We start from the raw sequence: 24,957 nt of genomic DNA, 5'->3' as shown, positions 1-24,957 counted from the left end.
GCAGATGATCTACAAGCTGTAACTGTCTAGTTATACATTTAACCTTTAACTTTGTTAGAACTCAAAACAGCAAATGACTGAAAGCTCAGGGTAAGAGTTTTGAATGAAGTACATGGAGAGTTCAAACAGGGTTAGTGTCTGCTGGATGAAGCTGATCTATTTCTGGAGGAACCCTGAAGGAATGCTATGCAATAGCATGCCATTATTACACAACCTTATTAGTTCCCTTGCTGCTGTGACCTGTTAGCAAGTTGCTGAGCTATGCTGTTTCTCTTAAATCAGCAAGAATGTTGGCTTCTGTTTTTTTTTCTTAAGGGGAGTTGGGTTCAAGCTTAGAATGTTCAAATATAACATACTGCCGTGTTTTAGTTTATATGATTTTTAAAACAAATTCCTCCCTTTTTTTTAAAATATATATTTATTTAAAGTATCTGCAATTACAGGGCATATTACATGAATTAGCAAATCCATTTCTTGATAAATACATCCATTGTGGTTGCTCTTGGCAGATTTTCTCTTGCTTTAATTTTGTTCATATTGTAATGGGATTTATATTGTCTCAACAGAAACATAAAAAATATATGGAGATATAAATTATGTGTGATGAAGATTTCGGCCATATCCTCTCTTATCAGCCCTAAGCTGTCGTAATGCTTAACATATCATCTGTTAATAGATAACATCCTGCCCTTTAAAGGGGAAGTCTGGAGGAAAAAGGGCTTTTGTTGTAGTAAAACATGATAAAAAGTACTTAACATTGATGAATAGCACACCTCTGTTCTCCCACAGCTTTCTGAGATCCAGAAATATTAACAGTTTGTCCAAACACCCTTCAGACTGGGTGACACAGGGCATAAAGCCGAAGCTCGCATTATAGGATGTAAACAGTAGTTTTTAATAAGCTTCTTGTGCCCTTTTTAAGTTAGTAAGGAGGTGTGGAGCTACTTTGAGCTGGATAACGGTGGAAAAAGCAACTGATGCCCCCGTGTCACCCAGTCTGAAAGGTGTTTGGACAAACTGTTCAAATTTCTGGATCTCGGAACGCTGAGGGAAAACGAAGGTGTGCTATTATGTTCTACTACACCAAAATTCCATTTTACACCAAAACAAAGGAGTTAAGTATAGAAGTATAGAAGATAAGGGGAAACAAAGCATAACTTACCGGTACATGACGATCTTTCCTTTATCTTATTTATCTAAATGTCAAAACTATAATGCAAACCTTCTGTTCTGTTACACTGCTTTTGCCCATGAAACATCCCATTACCAACACACACAAACATATTAAACACACTAAAGAATGACTATATTCTCAGGTAGTGTGCTTTTGGTGGGCAGATAAGCATCTCTGTGTGGTATGAAGATTAGGGGTGTGCCATATCGTATCGTACACGATAATATCACCAACATTTTTGAATATCGCGAATGATATTTTACCCATAAATATCGTGCCATATCACCCACCCCTAATTATCACATCAGGGTAATACTTTTTTTTACTGTTTTTAGCAAAAAAAAAAAAAAAAAAAATCACCCTGTTCTCATTTACCATTACATATCTACTAGAGACTTTTTTTTTTATATCGGTCCAGTCTAATTCTTTTTACTTTAATCCTGGATATATGGAGATATTTGGAGTGCATTATTAGTATCGTGACATTCTGGATCATTGACTTCAGTTACAAATCTGATAAAATTCTTGTATTTTTTAATATCTCAGTTAAGGGTGTGCCATATCATATCGCACACAATAATAAAACTTCATTTTCATTTTGTTGCAGTAGTGTATTCTTGATTTTTTTTTTTAATTCAGTGTTTTGTCATGTCTTATCGTTATCGCCAAAACAGCATGAAATATCGTGATATTATTTAGGGCCATATCGCAAACCCTTAGTGAGGATGTATATATTGATAAAATTATTCCACACTAATATCCAAACAATGCATAGTTCCTTGAATCCACATTTTATGAATTTCTTCAAAACTCAAAACTTAATGCATGTCATTTAGGGCCGGACTGGATACCTCTAACCTAGGGTGCGCAACACCATTTCTGATCATTTTCCAGGTCATTAACTAATGGGCTGTGTTTGAGCAGCTCAACTGTTTGGGAAGCCAAAAATATTTGGAAACCAAAAATATGTGGCCTGAAAATGGCAAAAAGCAATTTTGGTGTTTGAACAGCTTAGTGAAATAAGCAAATATTTTATACCGAACAATTACTAATTTATAAGTCACGTTGCAGTGTTTCTTAATGTTTCCTAGTGTTTCTTAATATTTGGATTGTTTTTAGCGGCAGCAGCAAGCTCAAAAATGTATTGTGCTTTGTTGGTTTGCCTGCTGGGATATTAGTAATATGTCAAATATTTTAAGTTGTAGTTTTATAATTGCTTACAAAACTTCAACTACCAGTTTTTTTGTTAACAATGGTGGAAAAAAGTCAAAATGATATAAAACAATAATTTAAAAAAATGTTCTGTATTTGGCCTTTAGGACAAAAAAAAGCACTTTACTGCACCCCTACCAACTACCAAACTTTTGCTCAAGACTTTGCTCAAGACAGGACTTCCAGGATTGCAGTTGTGCACCCCGGCTCTAACCTCTAAACCAGGGCTGGGTGATTCCAGATTTCTGTTCAAGCACACCTGATTGCACTCGCCTGACCACAGCCAGGTTTAATATGCCAGTTAAAACAGGAAAATCAGTAATAAACTGTGCTGGACTCCAGCCCCCGATGCTCAATCATGCCCTACTATCAAGACAAACAGTGGCAGAGGCCACAGTTCTCCAGTAGATGGAGCTATCGTTCTGCTTTTCTACAATGTCCACAGTGCAACAGATAATAGACAGACACTTAAAATGCATTAGTCTGCACGTTTACTAAAACACTTGCAATGCTTAAGATATACAAGCTTGTTAAAATGAAACCAAGCACATTCTACAATTAGCAAAACGAAAAAAATGCAAGACTAAGAAATACTGTTAGTCCAAAGTTTTCTCTCAGAAACAACGTATTATTTGAGCTGATACAACAGACAATAAACAGTACTACCATAAATCGTAATAAGTTTTAATATACTAGGAATACAAAGAGAATATCATCTTTTAGTGTGATAACTGCTACCAGCTGAGGGCGGGGCTGACTGCCACAATAACCCAGGTATTTCCAGGTAAACTTGGTAATGCATCACCCAGGGCTTCTGTAATGTTCCTACATTGTTTCTTAAGATTAAATGTTATTTCAATTATTGAAAATTATTAAATTAAAATTATTTTCAATTAAAATGCTGTGAAACTTCAAACACCAGCTGTGAATGTCTCTGAATTACCATACAGAACTGAACGGTGGAGCTCAGTGTGGAAACTAACTAACACACTAGACTGCTTGTCCGATTAAAGCTCCTTTAGATGTTGTAATTTTTATCATATGAACTGACATATGAACTGACAGTTTCTCTGACTGGCTAATTGAAGAAATATAGGTTGATCTTCCAACAAATATATTGGTTAAAAATCAGCCCAAAGCTATCTGATCTGATATAATCTGATATTGGACCACTTATGAAAGTAACTCTAATCTAAATAAAAAAATATCTGACTTTATATTTCCTAAAAAAAAAAAAATAATAATAATAAATAAAACAAAACAGAACAAAAAAACAAAACAATTTTGAATCACTTTAGCCTAGTAATGTAAACGTAGCCTAGGCATTCTGAGAGGAGACTGTGGACTAATTCATTCATGCTCACAGGACAACAAACTAATCAGTTATACAAGCAGCATCTGCAGCTACACTGAGATCAGTACCTGAGTAGTTAAGAACAGGAGCTGAAGCCACTTTATGTTGGAAAACTGGAAAAACAAAGACACCAGTGGACATTTAGTGCTCAAAGCAGAAGAAAGAGAGCGCTAGATATAAACAGATTCCTTTCTGAGGCTTAAACACTCAAACAAGAGGTCAGTGGCCGAGAGTTCAGTCAGTGAAGTTCAGAGCCCCTGTAAAAGCATGTTTTGTATTATTCCTCTCAATGGAGAAAGTGTGTAGTCTCTGATTCAAATATACAGTCACTGTATTGGTGGCCCATTATTCATGTCTAAGTATAACAGCAGAGAATTTAGCCTTTGGGGAATGAAATGATCAACGCAATGTAAGTACAAAAGCTAAATACAATGGACTATTTTATGTGTGTTATCAGTGCAAAACCAAGCCTTGAAATTCCACATGAATTCCAGAGCAGCTCTTGCACTGTTTCTGATATGAATGACATAACATGACCAAACATACTGCTCCTTAAAATGCCATATAAATGAGATAAAGCATGGTGACTGGCCTATCTATCCTAATAAAAACTGCTTATCCAGCCAATATACTTATGCATGGCCTATATGGGTGGAACCTGGGCCAGGTAGGTTTAAGTTGGGCATGGACTCTGAGTAGGATTGTATATTTGTTTCTACTGAAAATCAATTGGTCTTTGGAAAAAGGATCAATCAATCAACCCCATCTAAGCCCCAATGCAGTGTACAGCCCAGATAAGGCATGATCCTCATGATCCCGTCATTAATCGTGATTAGGCCAATTACAAAAAAAAAAAAAATTATATATGGAGCCAACATGAAACCTGTGGACAAAATCCCAGTTGTGTGAAAGCCTATGGACAATATCTGACAAAAAATCAAGGTCAAAAGAAACCCCCAAAGCTGTTGATATTTTACCCAGTGTCTGGTCCAGCACATAGAGTTCGCGGATTTCTAGCTCAGACAGGGACTTGTGCAGGTCTAGCTCGTGGCTGCTGATGCTGTCCTTGAGCAGAAGCACGTGGGCCGGGTCGAACTCGCACTTCTGGCAGATGACCGGTACAAGGTTCTGCAGTGGCACCAGGGGGTTCACTCTCACTACTGCCTTTTGACCTCGGTGATAGTTGACCACTAGACGCACTGATTTCTGCAGAAGGGTGAGACAAAAAGGAAATGTGAGGAAAAACATGAGAAAGGGAAATGTGAGATGGTCAAAGATATAGAGTTCAAGTCTTTAGCACCCAGAGAAAAACATGCAATCCCAACTGGTAATGTCAAAACAAGGATGGAACATGTAAAGAAAGGCAAAGAAGAAGGTCTCAAAACTACTGTCCGATAATTTAAAGTAATACATTTGGCATAAATCAAATTCCTGCAGCCCCAACATTGACATTCAATCAGTTGGGACTCACCACAGGGCACTTGATACAATAACATTTTTTGTGAGATTTGTATTATGATAAATAGTATGATGGGATCTCACTGCAAATTATTGCTTCAAAACAACCCATTACATGTTAAGGATCATGGTTGGATTAAAAACCATTCTCCTGCAGAGAGGGTAAGCAAATAATCCAGTACCATTGCAACATAAACTCTACTATCAGAAACCTCGCCAGAAAGAATGTCAATGTTTGCCTCTTTACTTGTGGGCAGGTGATATGGTGCTAAAAATAAATAAAATTTTTCTAACATTTACTTACTGTAGACTGTATAAAATCATGTTTTGTCTGGTCAACTTCATTTTATTTGTTAAAATACATCCATTTCTACATTTCAGGCAGAAGCCTTATATTAACTAGGCCCAGTAGCGGGACCAACTTGTCTGGGCTCTGAGGCATCCAGAATGAACCATCACACAGCAAAACACCCACCCCTAAACCTAACCAATTCTAACCTTAACCAACACTACAGCCTAAACCTAAACTTATCTTATTACACCTAAAGCTAATTCCAACCAAAACCTAACCTAAGCTGAACCTAACCAGAACATGATATGATCTAGTTCTAACCATGACCAAACCAAAATTATACCTAACTTTAACAAAGGCCACATGAATAAAGCTGTAGTAACATTTTTTTCTAAATTCTTCTTTAAGTACATACAATGTTGTGTGTATTATGTGAAACAACATCACCATAGAACTGGAGCTGTATTTCCAGTAATACGTACAAAATGTCTCCATGTTACACATTTCTCACAGTCCACTTCACATATATAGGCACGGTATCCAGGGTAATGCCAGCATACCACCAAGAAGGACGTATCACATCCAACAGGATTAACTGTGGACGCAAGAGGAAGCTGCCTAAAAGAGATGTTCAATGTGCACCTCAACTCTCCTGTTTCCACCAGAACTGTCCGTCGGGACAATACATTTCTGTGGTGTAAAACCAGGTGTTTCAGTTTCATTTTTCAACCCTGTATGTATATATATATATATATATATATATATATATATATATATATATATATATATATATATATATATATATATATATATATATATATACTGTATATACATACATACACACACACACACACAAGAATTTTCTAAAATCTCATTGTGTCAAGAGGTGCTGGTTATTACCTGCTGTTCCTGTGGACAATGTTATTGTGTGTGAAAAAGATAAACACGCACACATAAGGTAAAGGTGTCAGTGATGCAATTTATCACAGTTTCACACACGCAATATACAGATGGCGGATGTACTGAAGACGTTTCTCAGAAAGGTTTGAGCCACCACGAGCAGCCACAACAACATGATGCACGGTGATTGTCGTGGTGTGCAGAGAATTACGTGTCAGTGAATGGCTGGATTGAGATAAGGTGAATGTAAACCCACAGGATCTGATTTTCATTACTTTCATACTTTTATACTCAGTAAGTTATTTCTTCGACTGTTATGCCCGGTAAAAAAAGGCATCATCATGCTGGAAGAAACTTTTCTATCAAAATAGAAATTTAAACACAATAGAAGTGAGAATAAACTAAGAATAAACTAATAAACAAGAACATCAAGCTGTTTTTACACTTGTCATGTGTGATTGTATCAAGCTCTATTTCCCAGAATATGCCAATAAAAAATCTACATCATCTTTTATGGATTCAAGTTGTTTTATGAGGCATTTGTTTAGTCCTCCCCCAACAGGAGACGCATACTCCTGGACAATAAATATAAAAGATCAGATTCAGATCAGATCAGACTGTACATAAAGTAGCACATCAAATGTTGCCTAGGTAATACAGGACATGTGGTTACCCCATGTTAGGTCTGAGCTGATCAGGACACCTTAGAGTTTGAAAAAATCCACAGTCCTCACATCCTGGTGATTTAGAAAAATGATACTAGGACCAGATCTACTATAAGGTTTACAAAAACTAACTACAGGCACCTGTAGAGAAACACCAGATCTGACCCTGCTGAGGAACTGCATCAGCCTGGTCAGGAAGAGATCCCGTTAACAGTTCACACAGGGCCAGGTCATCTGCATACATAATTGGTTCCACACAAGAAGACAGCATCTGATCTAGACTACTCAAACAGAGCATGAAAAGAAGAGGAGATAACACACCCTGAGGAACACCAGCCTGAACACACTGAATAGTTTGCCTGTCAAACTGAAGCTAATGCAAATAAAAGCTGACCATTATCTATAGAGGCAAACATTCCAGAAAAATCAATAAGAACCAAACACTAAAGCTGTTTTCGTGTCAAAAATCTGGTGTGACAAGTTGGGGTCTCAATTAAATATATTGTGATATATTACTATACTGTACACACAAATATTTATTGTATTTGTTTAAGTCACATTTTAAATGAAGCTTTACTATAATAAAAAAATACACCATCATATGCATAAAATCCAAGCAAAAAAATGTTTTTACCCAATCAGAACAGTGGGATTTGAGGGCAAAGTAAATTTACATGTAACTTTTTGTTTAAAGCCGATTGACAATTCATACAGTATTGCATAATATCGCAATACTTTGATATACCGATTTTTAAATCACACCCCTAATATACATATACATATACATATAATATACATCTGCTTGAACAGATGATTATAATTCTTTCATATTTCATTTTGTATACTGACAGCTCCAAAAATCTCAAGCGTCAACTATTTTGGATTCTTGGTCTACTTAAATAATTTTCATTTAAAAAATGTCCTGGAAAAATAATTTTAGATATTAGGTCATATTCTAATGCTCCACTGTCAAATATTTCCACACTGTAGACTGTAAATAAATGCAGAAATTGTCTTCTGAGAACTCTCCTCTGTGCTGCCAGTTGGGAAATAATGGTGTGGTAATAGCAGCTTTGTGGACACTAGTCGGTGCTCTCAACTCTGTGGTTAAAAATGAAAAGAAAGACTCATATGGTCTCTGCAATAGGAATGGGTGGGGGGCTAAAGCCCTATCTGGATGGGATTAGTTTCTCAGGGGGACATCTGTAAAAAATATTTCACACTTCTACTCAGTGATAAAACTCTTGCATCGAGACTGCAATTGAGAAAAAAAAAGGAAGACCAGAGTTTTTTTTTTGGGTCTTCTGGGTCACGACACTGAGTTCAGTAGCTCCTCCATTTCCACTCGATGTTGTGTTTGCTTGGATCTCTGTGGAAATGCGCTCCCAAAATGCAAATATGGTGCGTGGCAGTGGACAAATAGCTATTTTATTTAATGCAAGGAGACGAAACTCAGAGATGTCCATCCGGACGGGACTAAAAATTTCTGGAGGACCAGAGTTCAGCTAAAAACAGTAGGTAGTTCAGCCTGTAATTTTCTCAGAGGACGTCTGAGTAAAACACGCACATGGTCATTCCAGACGGGAATAAAATCCCAGAGGACCCCCCATAAAGAGAAAATTACCGCAGGACCCCCTGAGAAACTAATCTCATCCGGATAGGGCCTAAGACAGAGATTCCCTAATGTGATTTCAAAACTCCTTATATTCAAACTCCTTTTAATAAAGTAAAGGAAATTCACTTTTTCATAACAGGAAACCTTTAATAACAACTTTTACTTTTTTTTTTTTACCACATATGCAAAACATGGGACTATTAGTGTTTACACTCCCTGAAGTGAGACAATCTTTTGTTCACAGTCCAAATATTGTGTCTCCTACTGTGTTGTTGCTATGACAGCAGCAGAGGTCAAAGCCCTGGCAGGAGCCTCTCGCTGTGGCCAAAGGTTCAGAGGAGGAGCCTGCCAGGCCACAGAAAGAGAGAGAGGGAGAGGGAGACAGCAATAATGCATGGTAACTAAAGGTAAGCCTTGCATTAAAAATTCACCACACATCAGGAGGAGGAGGAGGAGGCATGAAGAGAGGCAGAGAGAGAGAAACACACACACACACACACACACACACACACATACACACACATAGAGAAAGGAGAAAGGACACTCGAGAAGTAGAGCTGGGGTCCACTTCAGCAGAGGCAGTGATAGGCAGGACACTGTACCTTAGCCCGAGTCTTTTTGGGAGCCACTGGCTCTTCTTGCTGCGTCAGGCCAGACAGCAGAGAGGGGGTTAAACACACAATAATGCACAGACAGAGCTTTAGGGGACTAACACAAGAAAAGCAACATCAAGGGAATACCAGTGACAAACTGCTAGACAGGCCTGTCATGATATCTGCATTATCGACGTATTGTACAATACAGGGACATGACCTCGATCAGTTTTGCTGACTGTGGTATCATCCAGTGGGTTGCCTTGCATGTTTGTGTATTTCAATGAGTCAATGAGCTTCACCAATATTTTATCTAGTCACTCATTAACAAATGTATCAATAATGGTGCCTCCATGCACAGAGCAGCCTGTGCCTTTTTGGTGCTCTTTAAAAGGGTGTAAAAATAATGTATCACAATTATTTTTGGGATACTATATAATCCAAATCCAGTAGTTATTATAACAGATCTCTAACTGAAAATAAAAGCAATGCTATACATACAAAGCTGACATACTAACTCTATCATGTTAATAACCTCTGTCTTCTTGACTGAAGTCATGTCCATATAGTGTACAAGAAGTTGATGATGTAAGCACTGTGAGAGGCCTATTAAAAGCTTTAATAAGCTGAACTTAATGATACAATCTGTAATTCTGTATCAGTGCTATTTTAACCTAAAAACAGATCAATTAAATATTTCTGCCATAATACATTTACAATTGGTATTGGTTGATTCGTTCAGGTTCTTTTAAAACATGTCAGATAAACAAGGCTGAGGTTAAAATAACTTAATAAACGTAAAAAAAAAAATAGTATAATGCTTTGATTAAAACAGGATAAATGCACTGCAAATCAATAGTAAAAACGTAAATCAGCAGTGTTACAGTATCAATTAAAAATGCTATGTCACACACTACTTCGGTACTATAATAATAGTACCATTTGTTCTGTATAAAAAAAATATAGTATGTCAGTGAGCATAGTAACAGTGTAAGTGTATTACGCAACTAAAAGCAGCAATTAATCAGCAGTGTCACTGGAGTTTCATGGTGCATTAGCAGTAGACTTGTCACAGTGTCACACTATCCGGTCAGTAAAAGCTGTCGGTATCGTGATCACATATCAGCATAGACCCACAACAGTTTTTTTTTTTTTTTGACCAAGACCTTCTTCAAAGTTCTGCATGTAAACAACGAGAACACGCTGAACAAGGATATAAAAAAGTAATAAAAAAAAAAAAAGAAAAAGACATAACAGATTATCTCAATTTAATAGGGCTCCTCACCTCTGGCACTCTGGGTGGCGGTTTCTTGACCACTCGCTCCTCAGTCACTCTCGCTTTGATCAGAGCACAGGACACATCCAGTGCACCCAGCAGGGCGTTTGGCTTAAAGGCCACAGGATGTGCTTCAGGAGACAGCAGCTCCAGAGTGTGGTAAGCTGGGTTCAGGTGGTACTGACTGCACAAATCCACCAGCAGATCCATCAGAGCTTTCCTGCAATGAGAGAGAGAGAGAGAGAGAGAGAGAGAGAGGAAGAGAGAGAGAGAAAGGAGAAGAGGTATAGAGTTACTAAGTCTTTAGCACCAAAAGAATGACGTGTAATTACATCATGTGATGCACAAGGAATTAATGGAAAGAGAGGGAGAGATAGACAGACTGGCAGACAGATAGACACATGAATCCATATTTTAAATGGTTTCTACAGCGCTTCACTACCTGCAAGCCACCCAACATTATAGTGTCATTTAAAAGTCTAGGCATTCCTACTCAAAATATCTGCACTTTGAATAACATGGATCCACATATAATGTGGACAAAAATATTGTGTGTAATACTGTTAGATATCCTAATATTTATGTAAAACATCGTAAATAATGATCATAAATTTGTTTAATTTAGAAATGAGTCACTGGGATTGGCTGCACTGAGAAGTAGTTTTATATTTAAATTTGCTGTGGACCTCTACCTCACTCTGCCTCCAGCCTGAATATGTGACATAAGCAAAGTCTGCACTGAAGAGCACCCTCAGCAATTTTTATTGGTATTAGAAATATACTGCAGCTCTCGCAATGTGTTTATTGGGAAAATCACATTGGGAAAACAAAAAAAAATGGTATATATTTAAAGTCATAGAATAGTAATAGAGCTGTGAGTCATATCATGATCGACTCATGATGATCGATTACCCATGTGCACCAACAGCGGGAGCTCTTTACACTGCAGACTGCGCTCATGTCACATAAGGATATATTAATATTTTCCTTTTATTTTACAGATCAATTAAGCCCCAATTGGCTACCAAAGCTGGGTGGGCTGTCCGCTGCCACTCCCCAAGGACACAAGGTAAGTATCAGACGAAGTGTATCAGTCTTTGTGTTAAAGATAAAAATGTTTTTAGTGTACTGGTGATAGGTAGGGGTAGCCTACCCTATAACATTCCACCTTCCAATTAAACTTGTTTCTTTACCAGGGCAGAGTATCAGGTACTGGGGTGTGATGAAAATCTCCACCTTTATTCATAGGCTTTTAACTTTGAATTTGGATTTGAGTCGCGTACAATCTTGCAACAAGGCGAAATTCTAAGGGCAATGTAGCTGCACAATGCTGGTGTTCAGTTCCAGATTGTAGCTCATCTGTTGATGCACAATAGTGCGTCTTAGTCATCTTCTAGTCTTTCATTAGTGGTCAGTTTCTGTTCACAATCTGTTCTTATCTGGATGTTTCTGGCTGGTAGACCACTCAAATTAACAGAGACAGTGACAGTGACAAACATAGCAGCAACACCACTGTGCCTGATCTGCTCACACCAGCCTTTTTATTCCTACCATACCTCCTAGTACCACCATGTGCAGGTCTCTGCAGTAGTAAGAATGGTCAAAAGCAGTCCTGTGCTCAGAACCTCTGCAAATGCTAGGCTCTACATTTATTAGGACTTTGTATGCACTCTGTAGCCATAAGCTATTTGGTCAAACCTGTGTAGGTCTCATCTGAGCACTTCAGGTGCCTTCCGGAGAAACTGAGGTAAGAAAAGGTGTGAAACCACTCTACACAAATGCAGCGTGTGTGGGTGCTGGAAAGTTATGAGCTTGTAAACGCGTAAAAGTACCTTATGCAAAAGCACTGGTGAACAATTCTTACATAAAATAATATTACATTGCTGCAGGCCCTGTTCATCAAACACCAAAATCTTATCTAGTGATGAACTGCAATGGAATTCTTTAGTCGAAACTAAAACATTTGGCCAAATACTGAATGCCAAACATAATTTCACCAGTTTTCCTATATTTTGCCACTTTCTTACTACTGCATAATTTAATGGCTAAATGTATGTTAAACCTTGTGGATTTTAATGCAGCCTTTCAATTTGCTTCTTCAGTGAGGCAAAAATTAGGCACTGGGGCATGATGAACATCTCATCCCTCATTCACAGCCTTGCAGTTCTGCATTTGAGTCACATTTGATCTTGTAACAAGACAGCTTGAAAGAGCAGACTCAAATTCAGAACAAGTTTGAACCATTTGTCTGCGCTGTATCATATTACTGTGTGTATATAAACAGTGTTTTTCATAAAACTGCCTGTGCACTTGTTAACCCTTTCAGACCTGAATTATGTTCCGCTGTTTTTTTCTGTGATGGACACAACACAGGACTGTAATACTTTAATATTAATTCGATATAAAAACGAAATCCAAATAACTAAAGTATGAATAGCTTTTTAATGTCCATTCCATTGTTTAGCATTTTTATTATATATTTGATCTTGATGTGTTCATCAAACAGTAGCAGTAGTAAACAGTCAAATAAACATTTCAAAAAGTGTTCTAAACCACATGAAATGAGTAAATTTTTATTTATTTTTTTTCTAGTGCAGTGGGCGGAGCTAAGCTAAACTTTTTCAGTTGCTAGTTTATGGTCTATTCTGTTGAACAAACAGGCTTCAATTACTGTTATAGGCAAGAAAATATTAAATAAAGGAAAATAAGTGATATCTGTTGTAATGGACGCAGTGTCTGAAAGGGTTAATAGTGTAAAAATAGATATAGCTAGCATTGTAAGCCTGTTGGGAGCACCGGTTGTATTCATGTTTCACTAAAGTCTGTTCTCATTTTTCTCAGTGCATTTCACACCGTATTTCTCCTTTAATAACTGGGGATTTTAACTATAATATATTGTTTGTGACCTTTGACTATAAAAAAGTTTATTTAAATGCATTTACTCAATATATTTTATTTAATTAATAAACAGTGTTTCTGCTACACTAGTATTTTCAACAAAATTATAGCTGCCACTCTTTACATGAAATTACATGAAACATGGTACTGTCGATTTGTGCTACCTTGCAAACGTATGCTACAATAGTGTATACTTATAAGCTTGCTACCAAGCTTCCTTGGTTTGGTTTCACACTTGAAAAACAACAACAAACCATGTGGGAACGTTCTCTCCACTTATTTGTCAGACTAGTCAGACTTTCATGGAGAAAACAAGAAAGTAAATACAGCTTAATCCTGGGCATTAAACCCACAACCCTGTCATCAATAACCCTCTAACCGCTCTAACCGCTTACCTCCCCTGTGTCAAAAACCTGGTTACATTTAGCTTAAACTTGCAGAGTCCACCTAATAGCTGGGTTGGATCGAGTTTGAGGTAAAAGAATCAAATTCATGTGTAAAAGTCCCTTGTTTAAAGGTTATAGTAAATTATTAGTATAGGATATAATATTACACTGCAGCAAGTCATGTTTATCCGTAACAAACATCTAATCTAATCTAATACAGCCTCCTCCACAACAGGTCATTTCATATCACGAGTTATGCTGCAAACACACTGTGTAATAACGTGAGTGTACAATAATACTCTGTCTTTATCATGAGTTTGTCCAACTTTGCTTCTTCCAAGTTTGAGGAGATAAAGTTCTCATTATTCATGCTCCTACTCTATAAGTTATATCTCATAAATCCTTTGTTTATTAGCAATAAAAAATAAAACATCTGCTGAAATGAGACATCTGGTATGAAAAAAAAATCCATAAATGCTACAGTTTTCTCTGGTATGAGATTTGCAAGTCATTGCATTGCACAGCATCCCAATGTCCCAGAGTCTTGGGCACTCCCTACAATGCAGTGATCTTTGTTTTGTGCAAAAGACATGATTTGAGTCCAATAAAATAGGACAATATATTGCATTACACCATAAAGTGAACTAGCTTATTCATTTACCAGCTTATGTAGTGATTTTTCAGAGTCAGTATGGGCCTTTAAACAAAGAACTTTAACTTTATTATTGTTTTTCTAGCCCTCACTCTTTGGGTTGTATGGAAACAAACAGGGTAAGATGTTCACTTCCGAATACCATTAAAGCTAAAAAAGAGCAGCTGCAGGCCAACAAATTAAACTCACCAACACAAACGCAGTAAACAGTCCTCCACTGACTTCATCATGTCAAAATGAGAAAAACTTCCACCATGATCACAATTGAATAGATGTGGCTCTGTGCAACATCACACAGGTGCACACATAACCAGGGGACAGAACGCAGCAGAAAGCAGAACTGGTAATGCTAGAGGGAAACAACTGCAATGTGTAGAAATCAAAAGATCGATTGGCTATGTATTAGTTAAGAGAAAAGAGAAAGACGTTCAGGATATTTTAGCTCGTACAGTAAGTAGCTATTAGCACAGCAACACAACAGAACTAACTAAAAAGTACAGCAGCAGCAGTCTTAACGTTTAAGGATTCAAACATTGTATAAGAAACCCTTTTGCTTGTGTTTCTAAATTGAGGTCCACAATGCAGTTCTGCAATATAATCAACACTCTTCCAGTTGGTGCTTGAGTTCCAAATCATTTAAAGTGTGGTTAACTAATGTGACCTCCAGTCCCACCCTTGATCGGTATTGGCAATCACCTGATCTGGCTTAAAAATGATTGGTGATTGGCATTAGTGCTCAATCTATCTCCAACAATGAGTTGTTGTGCAATAAACAGCAATAAACCCAGAGAAGACGGATTGAAAAATGTCTATGAATGCTGGACATTTGAAATCCAGGAATGGTGAAACTTTTTTTTCAATAGCTGCCAAATTGTATTGTGGGAAGTTGTAAATTACACATTGTAAACATTTTTACATAGACTTAGCATAGCGACATTAATGGTACCACCATGCCCCTGATTTTGTCAAATAGCTGGAGTTAGAAAAATAGAAAAATAACAGGTAAATTGGGCAAAAATCATAGGACATGTCAGCAAGCTACAATGTGTTTTGTAAAAAGCTTTTAGTGAATAGGAATCATTGTGGCATAACTAGAGACCTGATGACTAGACAATATTAAATGTCAACTACTGATAGCTAACCTTTCAATCAATCAATAACCACTGAGCCACCACTGCCCTTTACATAATACATTCAAATGCAATAAAACAACACCAACAGATCAGAACTAGTTTTTTGTTATTGAGTCAACAATAATTTACAAACGTTATGAAATTTAGGTTTATTTAGGTTTATTTAGGTTGAAATTTATTACAGCAATTGACTAATGTTATAATCTTGTGGCCGGCTATGTTACTAAAGTGCTTTTGCCCCCTGGCTGCATACACACCCTGTTATGTTTGTAAATTGAAAACCTGTCAATACCGGGACACTGCAGATACAATCTGATTGATTGTTCTAAAACCACAAGGCAACCACAGAGAGTCTTCCAGCAGACAACAGATTGAAAACTGAGCAATTCTGGACAGCTAATAGATTTTACAACAGTTATGCATGTTCTTGAGCCACAGTCTCAATGAAAGTTCTTAAAATATTATCTTCAGAGAGCAGGGCTGCATATCGACGATTAGTCGATATAATTGACAATATCGATTATTTAAATTTGTTGACTACATATTTCATTGTCTGCTAATCGTTAATTTGTAACAGTACTGAATTACACAAAGTGCTGGAGACAGAAGAAACTTGGTCTGTGTCTCCAAAAGTGCCAAAACACAACAGATTACATATTTACTCACTAAATATCAGTAATCTCCACATTTAAACAACATTTGGACATTTAAATGCCCTTTAAATCTCTTTAAATCTCATGTTTAGCTGTTTTTCTGTTGTTTTTAGAGATGGAGGACATGGCAAAAATAATCGCTGACTAATTGACTAAGCAAAAAAATTGACTACCAAAATAATCATTAGTTGCAGCCCCTATAAGAGAGCAGAAAATATTTACAGTTACTATTTAAATGTTATTACATATTTACCCAATTAATTGCACAGTTGGTTATCTAACTTTTAATATGCATTGTGTATTCACTAGAACTATAACTGATATTCCTCTTGAGCATTTCATTCAACATAAATACCTAAATAATTATCGAATTTGTACTAAACTTAACTGGATTAGCATTACACAGACATGTTGTATTTATATTTGGAGAGTATGAAAAGCAGTGTACTTAATACAATGCCAATATTTTTCTGAATATCCGAGTGTTACTCTACTGTTATTTAGTATGTGTTACTAAATATCAAATTTAGTCAATTCTGATGATAAAATTTTTTTTTTTCCAATGCTAACACTGATATAATCAATATTATCCTAATTATTTGCTGCCCCCCACCAGTGTCTAAACATCTTGGTAGTAACCAAGCAGGAAACTGGAATTTAAATTGGGCATTGGGATGCACAATAACATTATAATAAGCATGTCCTATAATGCTAAAATAGCTGCCACTAGTATGTTCCAAAGAAAATGATATATACACCCACTTAGACTGTTTCTTTTAACTGGCCAAGATCATGGCCATGACCATGGTGTTCAGTCCAAAGAGCTCAGGGCAGATCTGACCAGAATATTGTATATAGCCATTTCTAACCAAAAGCCAATTCTATCATTATTACCTCACACAATTATATGTAACATGGAGATACTTGGAAGTGTAGCCACTTTATAAGATCAGGAACAAACTAGAAACCACCAAGTCACATGACCTGGAAACTGCTGAGGCTCTTTCTGAAGCCTAGAAAATTTAACATTGCCATGGACAAAGAGACTGCCATCCAAAAAGAAGGATAGTGCTAGAAAATCAACATCTTAATACTAAATTAAATTGTGCAGCAGAACTACATGTACAAAAAAGCCTTCTATAGAAAAGTATTATGGTCAGATTCGACAAATACTTTTAAAGGTGTAAATGTGAGACCAGCAATTTTAAGAACATTGCATTAAACATGGTGGTGTATGTATCATGCTCAGGTGAAACTTTCTTTAAATAAAAACAACAGACCCTTTTTACATTTCGTGTTCATTAATGCAGAAGCATTGTTAGCTGTGTTAAATGGTTTCCGATTAGGGCTGGAAGAAATATTGAGATTTTAAAATATATATATATTTTAATACAAGATATAAGAAGTATATTAGACAATATTGTTTATATCGATATAAACTATACTGCGATATAGTGAGCTCTGTCAGTTCTCCCCTGTGTCTCTGAATGGCTTTACCTCTCCCTGCCTTTCCCCTCTCACTGAACACACCTCGTGGTCCGAGTCCAGACCCAGAAGCTGTCCAAAGTGAACCCGAACTGGTGAACTTTTGAGAAATAGTTAATTTCAACAGGATTTATTTTAACCTTTGCAGTGGAGGATTTGCGGTGTTGAAAACTTAAAGGCCAATCACACGCTTTCTAACTTTCTAAATAAAGTGTGGCACACATAGGAGAAGTACACTCATCAGCTAGCGTGCTCTATAAAAACACTGACGGCAGAACCAGACACGGACAGTTCAAAACCAGCATGCTTCCTGTTTTGAGATCATAGCGCTAATAAACACTTGCAGTGTGAAGCATTACCACTAAAGTAAACACAATTTTTTAGAGCAGACACGCCTACTCTAACCTGAACTGACCAAGTAGCTCCGTCACATGGGTGTGAGAATAGACCTGACACGGTTTTATCCCAGATTTACAGAAAACTCAAACACTTTTCCAAAAGCACACTATACTTTTTTATGTATCCCTTGTTTTTAGACTGCTTTAAGTGGAAAAGTTACAGTATAGTTTATAATTTTAGTGTAATTACAGGATATGGAACTGAATGATAAAAGTGTCTGCGCTCTGATTATTATGTGAGAAAATCAATAAAATGAAAGTAAAACTAAACCAAAGTGACCAGCCCACACAACCCACACAACCCACACTCCAGTTAATGCTCACAGCAACATTAATTCATTTAACATTTATTTCGAGTATTATTAGTGAGGACTGTCAGCAGTGTGTGTTGGCTCAGCAAGTGTTATTATTTTATTCTGTCCCTTCAGAGATGTCGTCTGAATGCAGCTGCTCACACATGGAGCTGTGTAGTGGATGTGTAAACAGTGGCGCTGAGGCGTGCAGGATCACACACAGCTTTTAACTTTTGCGTGACGTGGTGCTGGTGCTGGAAAAACGTCCAAAGCCCAGTAGGTAAATGAGGAAGTTTTTAAAAAGCCAAGCTCCCTGTTAGACAGTGTAGGTGGAAGTGTAATAACGCTGCTGATTTTGACGATGCAGTGACTGTGAAAAAGGTCTATAATAAATTCTCCTTCCTGCCACATGGTTATTTATTGAAACAGACCTAACTCTTGACATAAAGGCTGTGCATTAACCATCGCTATTACCTGCCGTCCACAGTGACCGTGGTCTGGTAGGCATCAGGCAAGGTAATATGGAGGTCCACCATAGGCCGCAGCATGTTCTCCTTGGTGTCTCCTCCTGGAGACCCTCCTCCATCGGGGACAGCATTGCGGAAGATCTTGCGAGGGGCAGGCTGAGGAGCTGGGGGCGGAGGGGGTGCCTTGGCCTTCATTCTCCTCCTGAGAAATGAAAAGAGATTAAGATATGAGGGACTCATAGATAGGGTTGCAACGGTATGAGATTTTCACGGTATGATAACCGTCTCAGAAAATACAGCGGTATCACGGTTATCACGGTATCACAGTTTGTTACATATATTATTAAACTGACCCTTAAAGAAATTACAACAAAGGTTTTTTTGTTCAATTAACTATTTATTGTAGAAACCTGGAACAATTATAATTTTAATGTCTCCTTAAAAAAAATAAGCTGTACACCATCAGGTGAAGGAAACCAGGTTTTTGCACTACTCTTAAGGGGAATTAAGAGTATATATAAATATATATATATATATATAAATATATATAATATATATATACACACATACACACGTTACACACATTACATGTCCTCTAAGAAGTAAAGATCCTGTATTTAAAATATTCAGTACAATTATTTAAGTTTAAATTATTTAATATCTGATAAACTGAGCCTGGGTCAGTGTCTGATCAACAAACGTAAACGTCCGTTTTACTGCCAAGTTGGTATATAACCAGATACTGCAGAAAGAGGGGATTTATATCTGACATGATCCTCACAATAGAGATTTCTATTTTAAGGCTTTCACACCGAGTCTGGTTTTAACATATGAAAAACAGGCACGTCAGAATTTGAAAATGAACGCATGTAAATGAATGCCGTCTTTCACATCCAGTCCGGCCAGGACCTTTACACGGACACGTGAATCCATCGTAGCACGCACTTCACGCCTGTACCTGCGTGCCCAAATTTCGGATAACTCAGCGCTTTTGCGGGTGCTTACCCGCAGTTGCTGAAGCGGAGCAGAGTTGCGCATGCGCGGGTGAGTTTCTCCGCTGGCTTGCGTTTTACCGGTAATAAGCAAACACACACGGTATGATAACCGTGCATTTTAATACCATTGTATACCGTGAAACCGGTTACCGCTGCAACCCTACTTATAGAGCATGTTTCCATTATAATAAGCTTGTCACCAAGCAGCTGAATTGATAACACAGCTCACAAAACTCTGAGCACTGACATGTCCTTTGGAGCAAGGTCCACCTGTCCAAGGCAATAATTATTCAAGTACAACTCTAGAGCTGACCATTATACATATTCCAACCCAGAAAATACTTTAGTCTCTTAAAAAGAACACAGTTTGCATTAAAAAACATTGATCCAAAAACATACAGATAAGTTATTTCACACTGAAATAATTTCCTGGTTATGATTAGACTGAAAAGGGTGTACATCAGTGTCCCAATAACCATATATAAGGTGCACTTAAAATTACTTAATTTTCCCAAAAAATCGTCAGTGCGCCTTAATTCCGATGCACCTTATGTATGAATTTTAACAGTCAGGTTGTAAGGAGCAGTAAAGCCACTTCATTGAAGTACAGCAATATACAGGAGTTTCAGTGATGTTTCTTCAGCACTGAGGCTGGATTAGTATCAGCATTAGACACTAACAGCGGAAAGCGCTAACTCTTTTGCCATTTAGAGGTGAGTATTATCAGTCTGTAGCCTGCTGCGAGCCCCGGCTTGCACTGCTGGAGCAGCATTAGCTTTAGTTGCTAATCACACTAAGTGCTAGCTATTTTCCCAATTAGAATTAAGTTTTATCGGACTGTAGCCTGCGGGTTTATCATGTTGAAACAAGCTACTTGGTACGAACTGCTAGCTAATATTACCCTGGCAAAATGTAACACTCAGGGTTCCTCAGTGTAGCGCTGTTGGAGGGCATTTACTAGCATTAACCTTGGCTAGCGCTAGCAATTAGCTGCTAATGTTAATGCTGATGCACCCAGCCTTAGAGGAAATCTGGAAATCAGCCCTTGTTTGATTTCTTTCTTTTTTTTTTTTTTTAAGAATTACAGTGTTGTTTACTTATCTTAAATTACTTAACTTAGCTACCACCCCACCTGACCACCCAGCGGCGAGACCTGCTGAATTACAAGGCATTAAATGGCACCACCTCTGTTCCTTACAAGTGCATCTTATGTATGAATATAGACCAGAAAATAAAACGAACATTGATAGTGTGCCTTATAATCCGGTGCGCCTTATAGTGCAAAAAACATGTCGCACGTTGATGCAATGGTTCTCTTTTATCTATTTAGCAGAAAACTGTAGCCAAAATTGTTCACTATGTTAACAAATTGCAACCAGAGTCTGCAGCAGGGATCAGATGCAGAGATCCCTTCTCCCAAAACAAGTGTCTCAAACCACCTTTATAGACTTTATAGCAGAAATGAAAGGATCAGAGGCAAAACTATTTTGTCCACTGAATACCAGAAAGTATTTTTTGTATATTTTGACAAAGTATAGCTCTATATTTTACTCCTGAACAATCTACATTTCCAAAAAAAAAAAAAAAAAAAAAAAAAAAAAAAACAGTACCAGACCTCAGCTTTCTCAGACTGTGCCATTTTGACAAACAGCACAACACTACATGATCAGTAACGGTATGATTAAGTAGATAGTTGCACAACAACTCAACTCTTTAACTACTTAATATAAGACAGTTTGTTACAACCAAGACTGCCAATCACTTCATGCATAAGTAAAAGCTCACCTTCTTATGATACAGCAAAACAATAGTTTTAAAAACTGGTGGAAATGAAAATATAAAGCCTCTAACATAATAGAGAGTAATCAGGACGGCACCATCAACAGTTAACAGTTTTTCCACAAGTAATCTAAACATATCTTACTTGCACCACTGCCCTCAGGTAATTTAAAGTTGGCAGTCTGATTATCATGTACAAGATCTGTTGACAAACGTCATTACTAACCACATTTTGCAACATACACTGTAACACACACCATTTAGGGTAAAAGGTCAACATTTAAACAACCTAAGCCTCCTACAACTTCCAGAATCAGTTGATAGGAATGAAGTACTGTTTCAAATCTATTAAGATGGGCAACTCTAAATTAAAGCATTATCTAAAACGATAATGAGTCCAAAATTTCAAACAAGGTTCTATCAAAAAGAAACTTTACCAGAAACAAAACAGCTGTAGGGAAAAAAATCTACAATGGATTTAATCATATCCCCAAATTTCCGAACTAGTGAAATGACTTACAAAGATGATAATACGAATAAGATGTGGGTAAACAAAGCCTGACTTCAGGAGAAGATGATGTTGTTGATACTGGAGAGCAGCACATCACCACACTTTGCTAGTTAAACCACTATACGAATACCCCCAAACACAGCATCAATTTTTATGAATAGTTTAAATGAAAATATTGGTGCTGTGGTGTTGTGTTTAAACTCTGACCACTACATTGTAGAAGTGCTCAGTCATCAGATCCCACTGGTCTGACTCCATTAAAAGTTAACTTTTCATTTATTCAGGTATTATTCAAATGATGGTGTGTTACTTTTTTCATGACATTTTTCCTTAAATTGAATTTCTCTCGCAGTGTGCAATAGTAACATTGCAGGACATGCAATGTCACCTCAAGCCAGGTTCACACTACATGACTTTTTGAGTTGGCAGTTGTTGTGCTGTTCACACTACATGATTGATTGTTGTCACAGGGTCACAGGAACACACCTAAACTAAATGCACACGAAAATGAATAGGTTAATATGCAAATGAATAAAATCAGAGTTTATTGTACTGCAGACATAATTTTTTGATCATTTTGAAGTCTCCAGTTATAAGCCTTTTAAAACATGCTCTACCTGTATCTCCAGCATCAGCTCGCCAACCAATCAGCTCACAGTAGCAGTAGCTACTGTCTTCACAGTGTAAAACATGTTTTCTGTAGATAAACTAAATTATACAGCCACATTTTTTAAGTTTAAGCTTGTAGCTCCATATACCCCATTCATAGAGGACTCACTTGAAGGCTCACTCTTGAGTTTAACACTCATTTACTGATCTGCTCTGGTGTGTTTGGGACCCGTGGTTCTCTCTTTTTTGTGATCCCATTGGCTGTAGGTAGCTGCTGCTCCTGAGTCCTAGTCACCAGCTGAGTCAGATATTAAACATGTGGAATATTTGCTGGGTGTCTGCGACTTGTCAGCAATCAGTTGGTAACGACTCGGCGAGCGTCTTTCAGTAGTTTACTTTACACGACTGAGGGAGCACCGAGAGATCCCTGAGTTTTTGTCTGCGATCAACGAAAAACTGTCAGCGACTAAAAAAAACTGCCCCATAATTGTGCAGTGTGAACCAGGCATTAGGCAAATTAAATCAAAGGAAGCCAAACCTCAAGGCACACAGAGAGAAGAAAATGAAATATGTTCTTGTTACAGTTACGTAAACCAGTCGATAGTCTAAGTGCCAACCAAAAAATAAATAAATTAGTGTGCTTGATTCTGTGACAAAAATACAGTGCTTGTTAAACCCCATCTGACCATTTTAACCCAACCAAAGTTATGTACTTATCATATATACACACACACACATCAAACATGGAGTTATTGACCAAATATTCTTACTTACCATAAACTTTCATACAACAAAACCTTCCTACAGCTAATCTAACGGCAGGCAGCCAATTACCTTTCATATATCACTGATTTATTTTTATCTAAACGGGTTAAGAGTTTGAAGAGAGACAGATGAGGAATAAATAAAAGCATTTCCTACAAGCATGTCTATAAATCAATCCCTGTCTATGTACAACTCGAGCACTCTCACTCTCACTCTTTGAGACCTTGAAGGAGGACACAGGTAAATCATTCACAAGTTTCAATGTCACTTTCCTTCCCTTTCTGCTCCTTTTTGAGAACACTCACACTTTAGCCATGTGTCGAATTTTTCTCAAATGTTTACCAGCTACCTGTAAATACTGATCATAGACTAGCGCATTTTTATTTTACTAGCTCAAACAGAACCAGACACACAGTAGTACCACATTAGGAGAGAAGATCCCTAAACTCACTTAAAGTAGTGCTGATCTCTGCGTACGGGTGGTCCTTCAGCGCTTGGCAGCGTTTAAATATAATAATAATCCAATCCCGACCAGGACCAGAGCAAAAGAAGCAGCAGCGCAGGCTGACAGGCGACGTCTGCACAGGACAGCTGTTGGAATGCACGTGAGAGCAGCGCGGCATGTAGACGTCGACCTCAGCCTGGTAATTATTAATAAAGGGTTGGCTCTCTAATATCACAGCCCTGTTGTGTCATGCAGCTATTATGCAATCAAGACTGCCCTCTACCCTTGGGATGTGTACGATCAACATATAACAAGTCAGGTCATCCAAATCAAACCCAACCCAATTAGAGCAAAAGAGATCTTAGAGATCTGAACAGCCGACGTTACAGACACACATGCATATGGCTGTACCTGTCAATTTTACCCACATATCTAATGAATGTAATCTGAGCTGCACAGACTGTTCAGGCAGTCTATGCTTATTGGCTGAGTTAGTGCAGCAGCAGCAGTGATGTGTGTGAATAGCCACACCTCCGGTGTTGACAGGATAGGACGTCCTGAAAGTGTGCTCTTGTCTCGAGCCCAGCGGCTGCTCGGATAGCACAGCACCTACAACAAAGAGCCCTTTAGGTCTGAGCCAACTTCTGTGGGAGAGCAGGAAACTCTCAGTTTCCCAGCTGGCGCTCCAAAACACGCAGCGTTCACTGGGACTGGGTTACTAATGGATCTGCGCAGTCTTTTAAAAGATGACTGAGCTTTTAATGTGGGGCTGCTTGTTCTTTTTTTTTTTTTTTTTTAAGACACTGATGTATACCCTTACATTTAGATTATAAAGGACTTTCCATAGTTGGGGCCCGGTTTCTCATTTTTACCCAAATACCCAAAAAAGTTTGATCAATATTTTTATATATTATTTTTATTTTATACTATGTGTGGATGTGTTATACAA

At 37.6% G+C, this 24,957-nt stretch overlaps 1 protein-coding gene across 11 annotated transcripts in view; it reads right to left on the bottom strand.

Annotated features, from left to right (window-relative positions):
- Nucleotides 1-24,957, bottom strand: part of cobl (cordon-bleu WH2 repeat protein) — a 108,415-nt gene that overhangs the window by 61,390 nt on the left and 22,068 nt on the right. For 6 of the 11 annotated variants that reach the window (XM_007232026.4, XM_022674120.2, XM_022674116.2 and 3 more), the window contains exons 3-6: nt 18,912-19,106; nt 10,549-10,759; nt 4,718-4,946; nt 3,809-3,853 (exon numbers count right to left, since the gene is read on the bottom strand). In XM_007232026.4, coding sequence (XP_007232088.3) covers nt 3,809-3,853; nt 4,718-4,946; nt 10,549-10,759; nt 18,912-19,106 — 680 coding nt within the window. Of the gene's footprint in view, nt 1-3,808; nt 3,854-4,717; nt 4,947-10,548; nt 10,760-18,911; nt 19,107-24,014; nt 24,177-24,957 lie in introns of those variants that run through there. The other 5 variants (XM_022674114.2, XM_022674118.2, XM_022674121.2 and 2 more) reach the window with 2 other exon arrangements.

The sequence above is a fragment of the Astyanax mexicanus genome, chromosome 6 (genome assembly GCF_023375975.1).
Source record: "Astyanax mexicanus isolate ESR-SI-001 chromosome 6, AstMex3_surface, whole genome shotgun sequence".
Classification (NCBI taxonomy): domain Eukaryota; kingdom Metazoa; phylum Chordata; class Actinopteri; order Characiformes; family Acestrorhamphidae; genus Astyanax; species Astyanax mexicanus.
The sequence above is the reverse complement of the archived record's forward strand: the minus strand, read 5'-3'. Positions and strand labels throughout refer to the sequence as shown.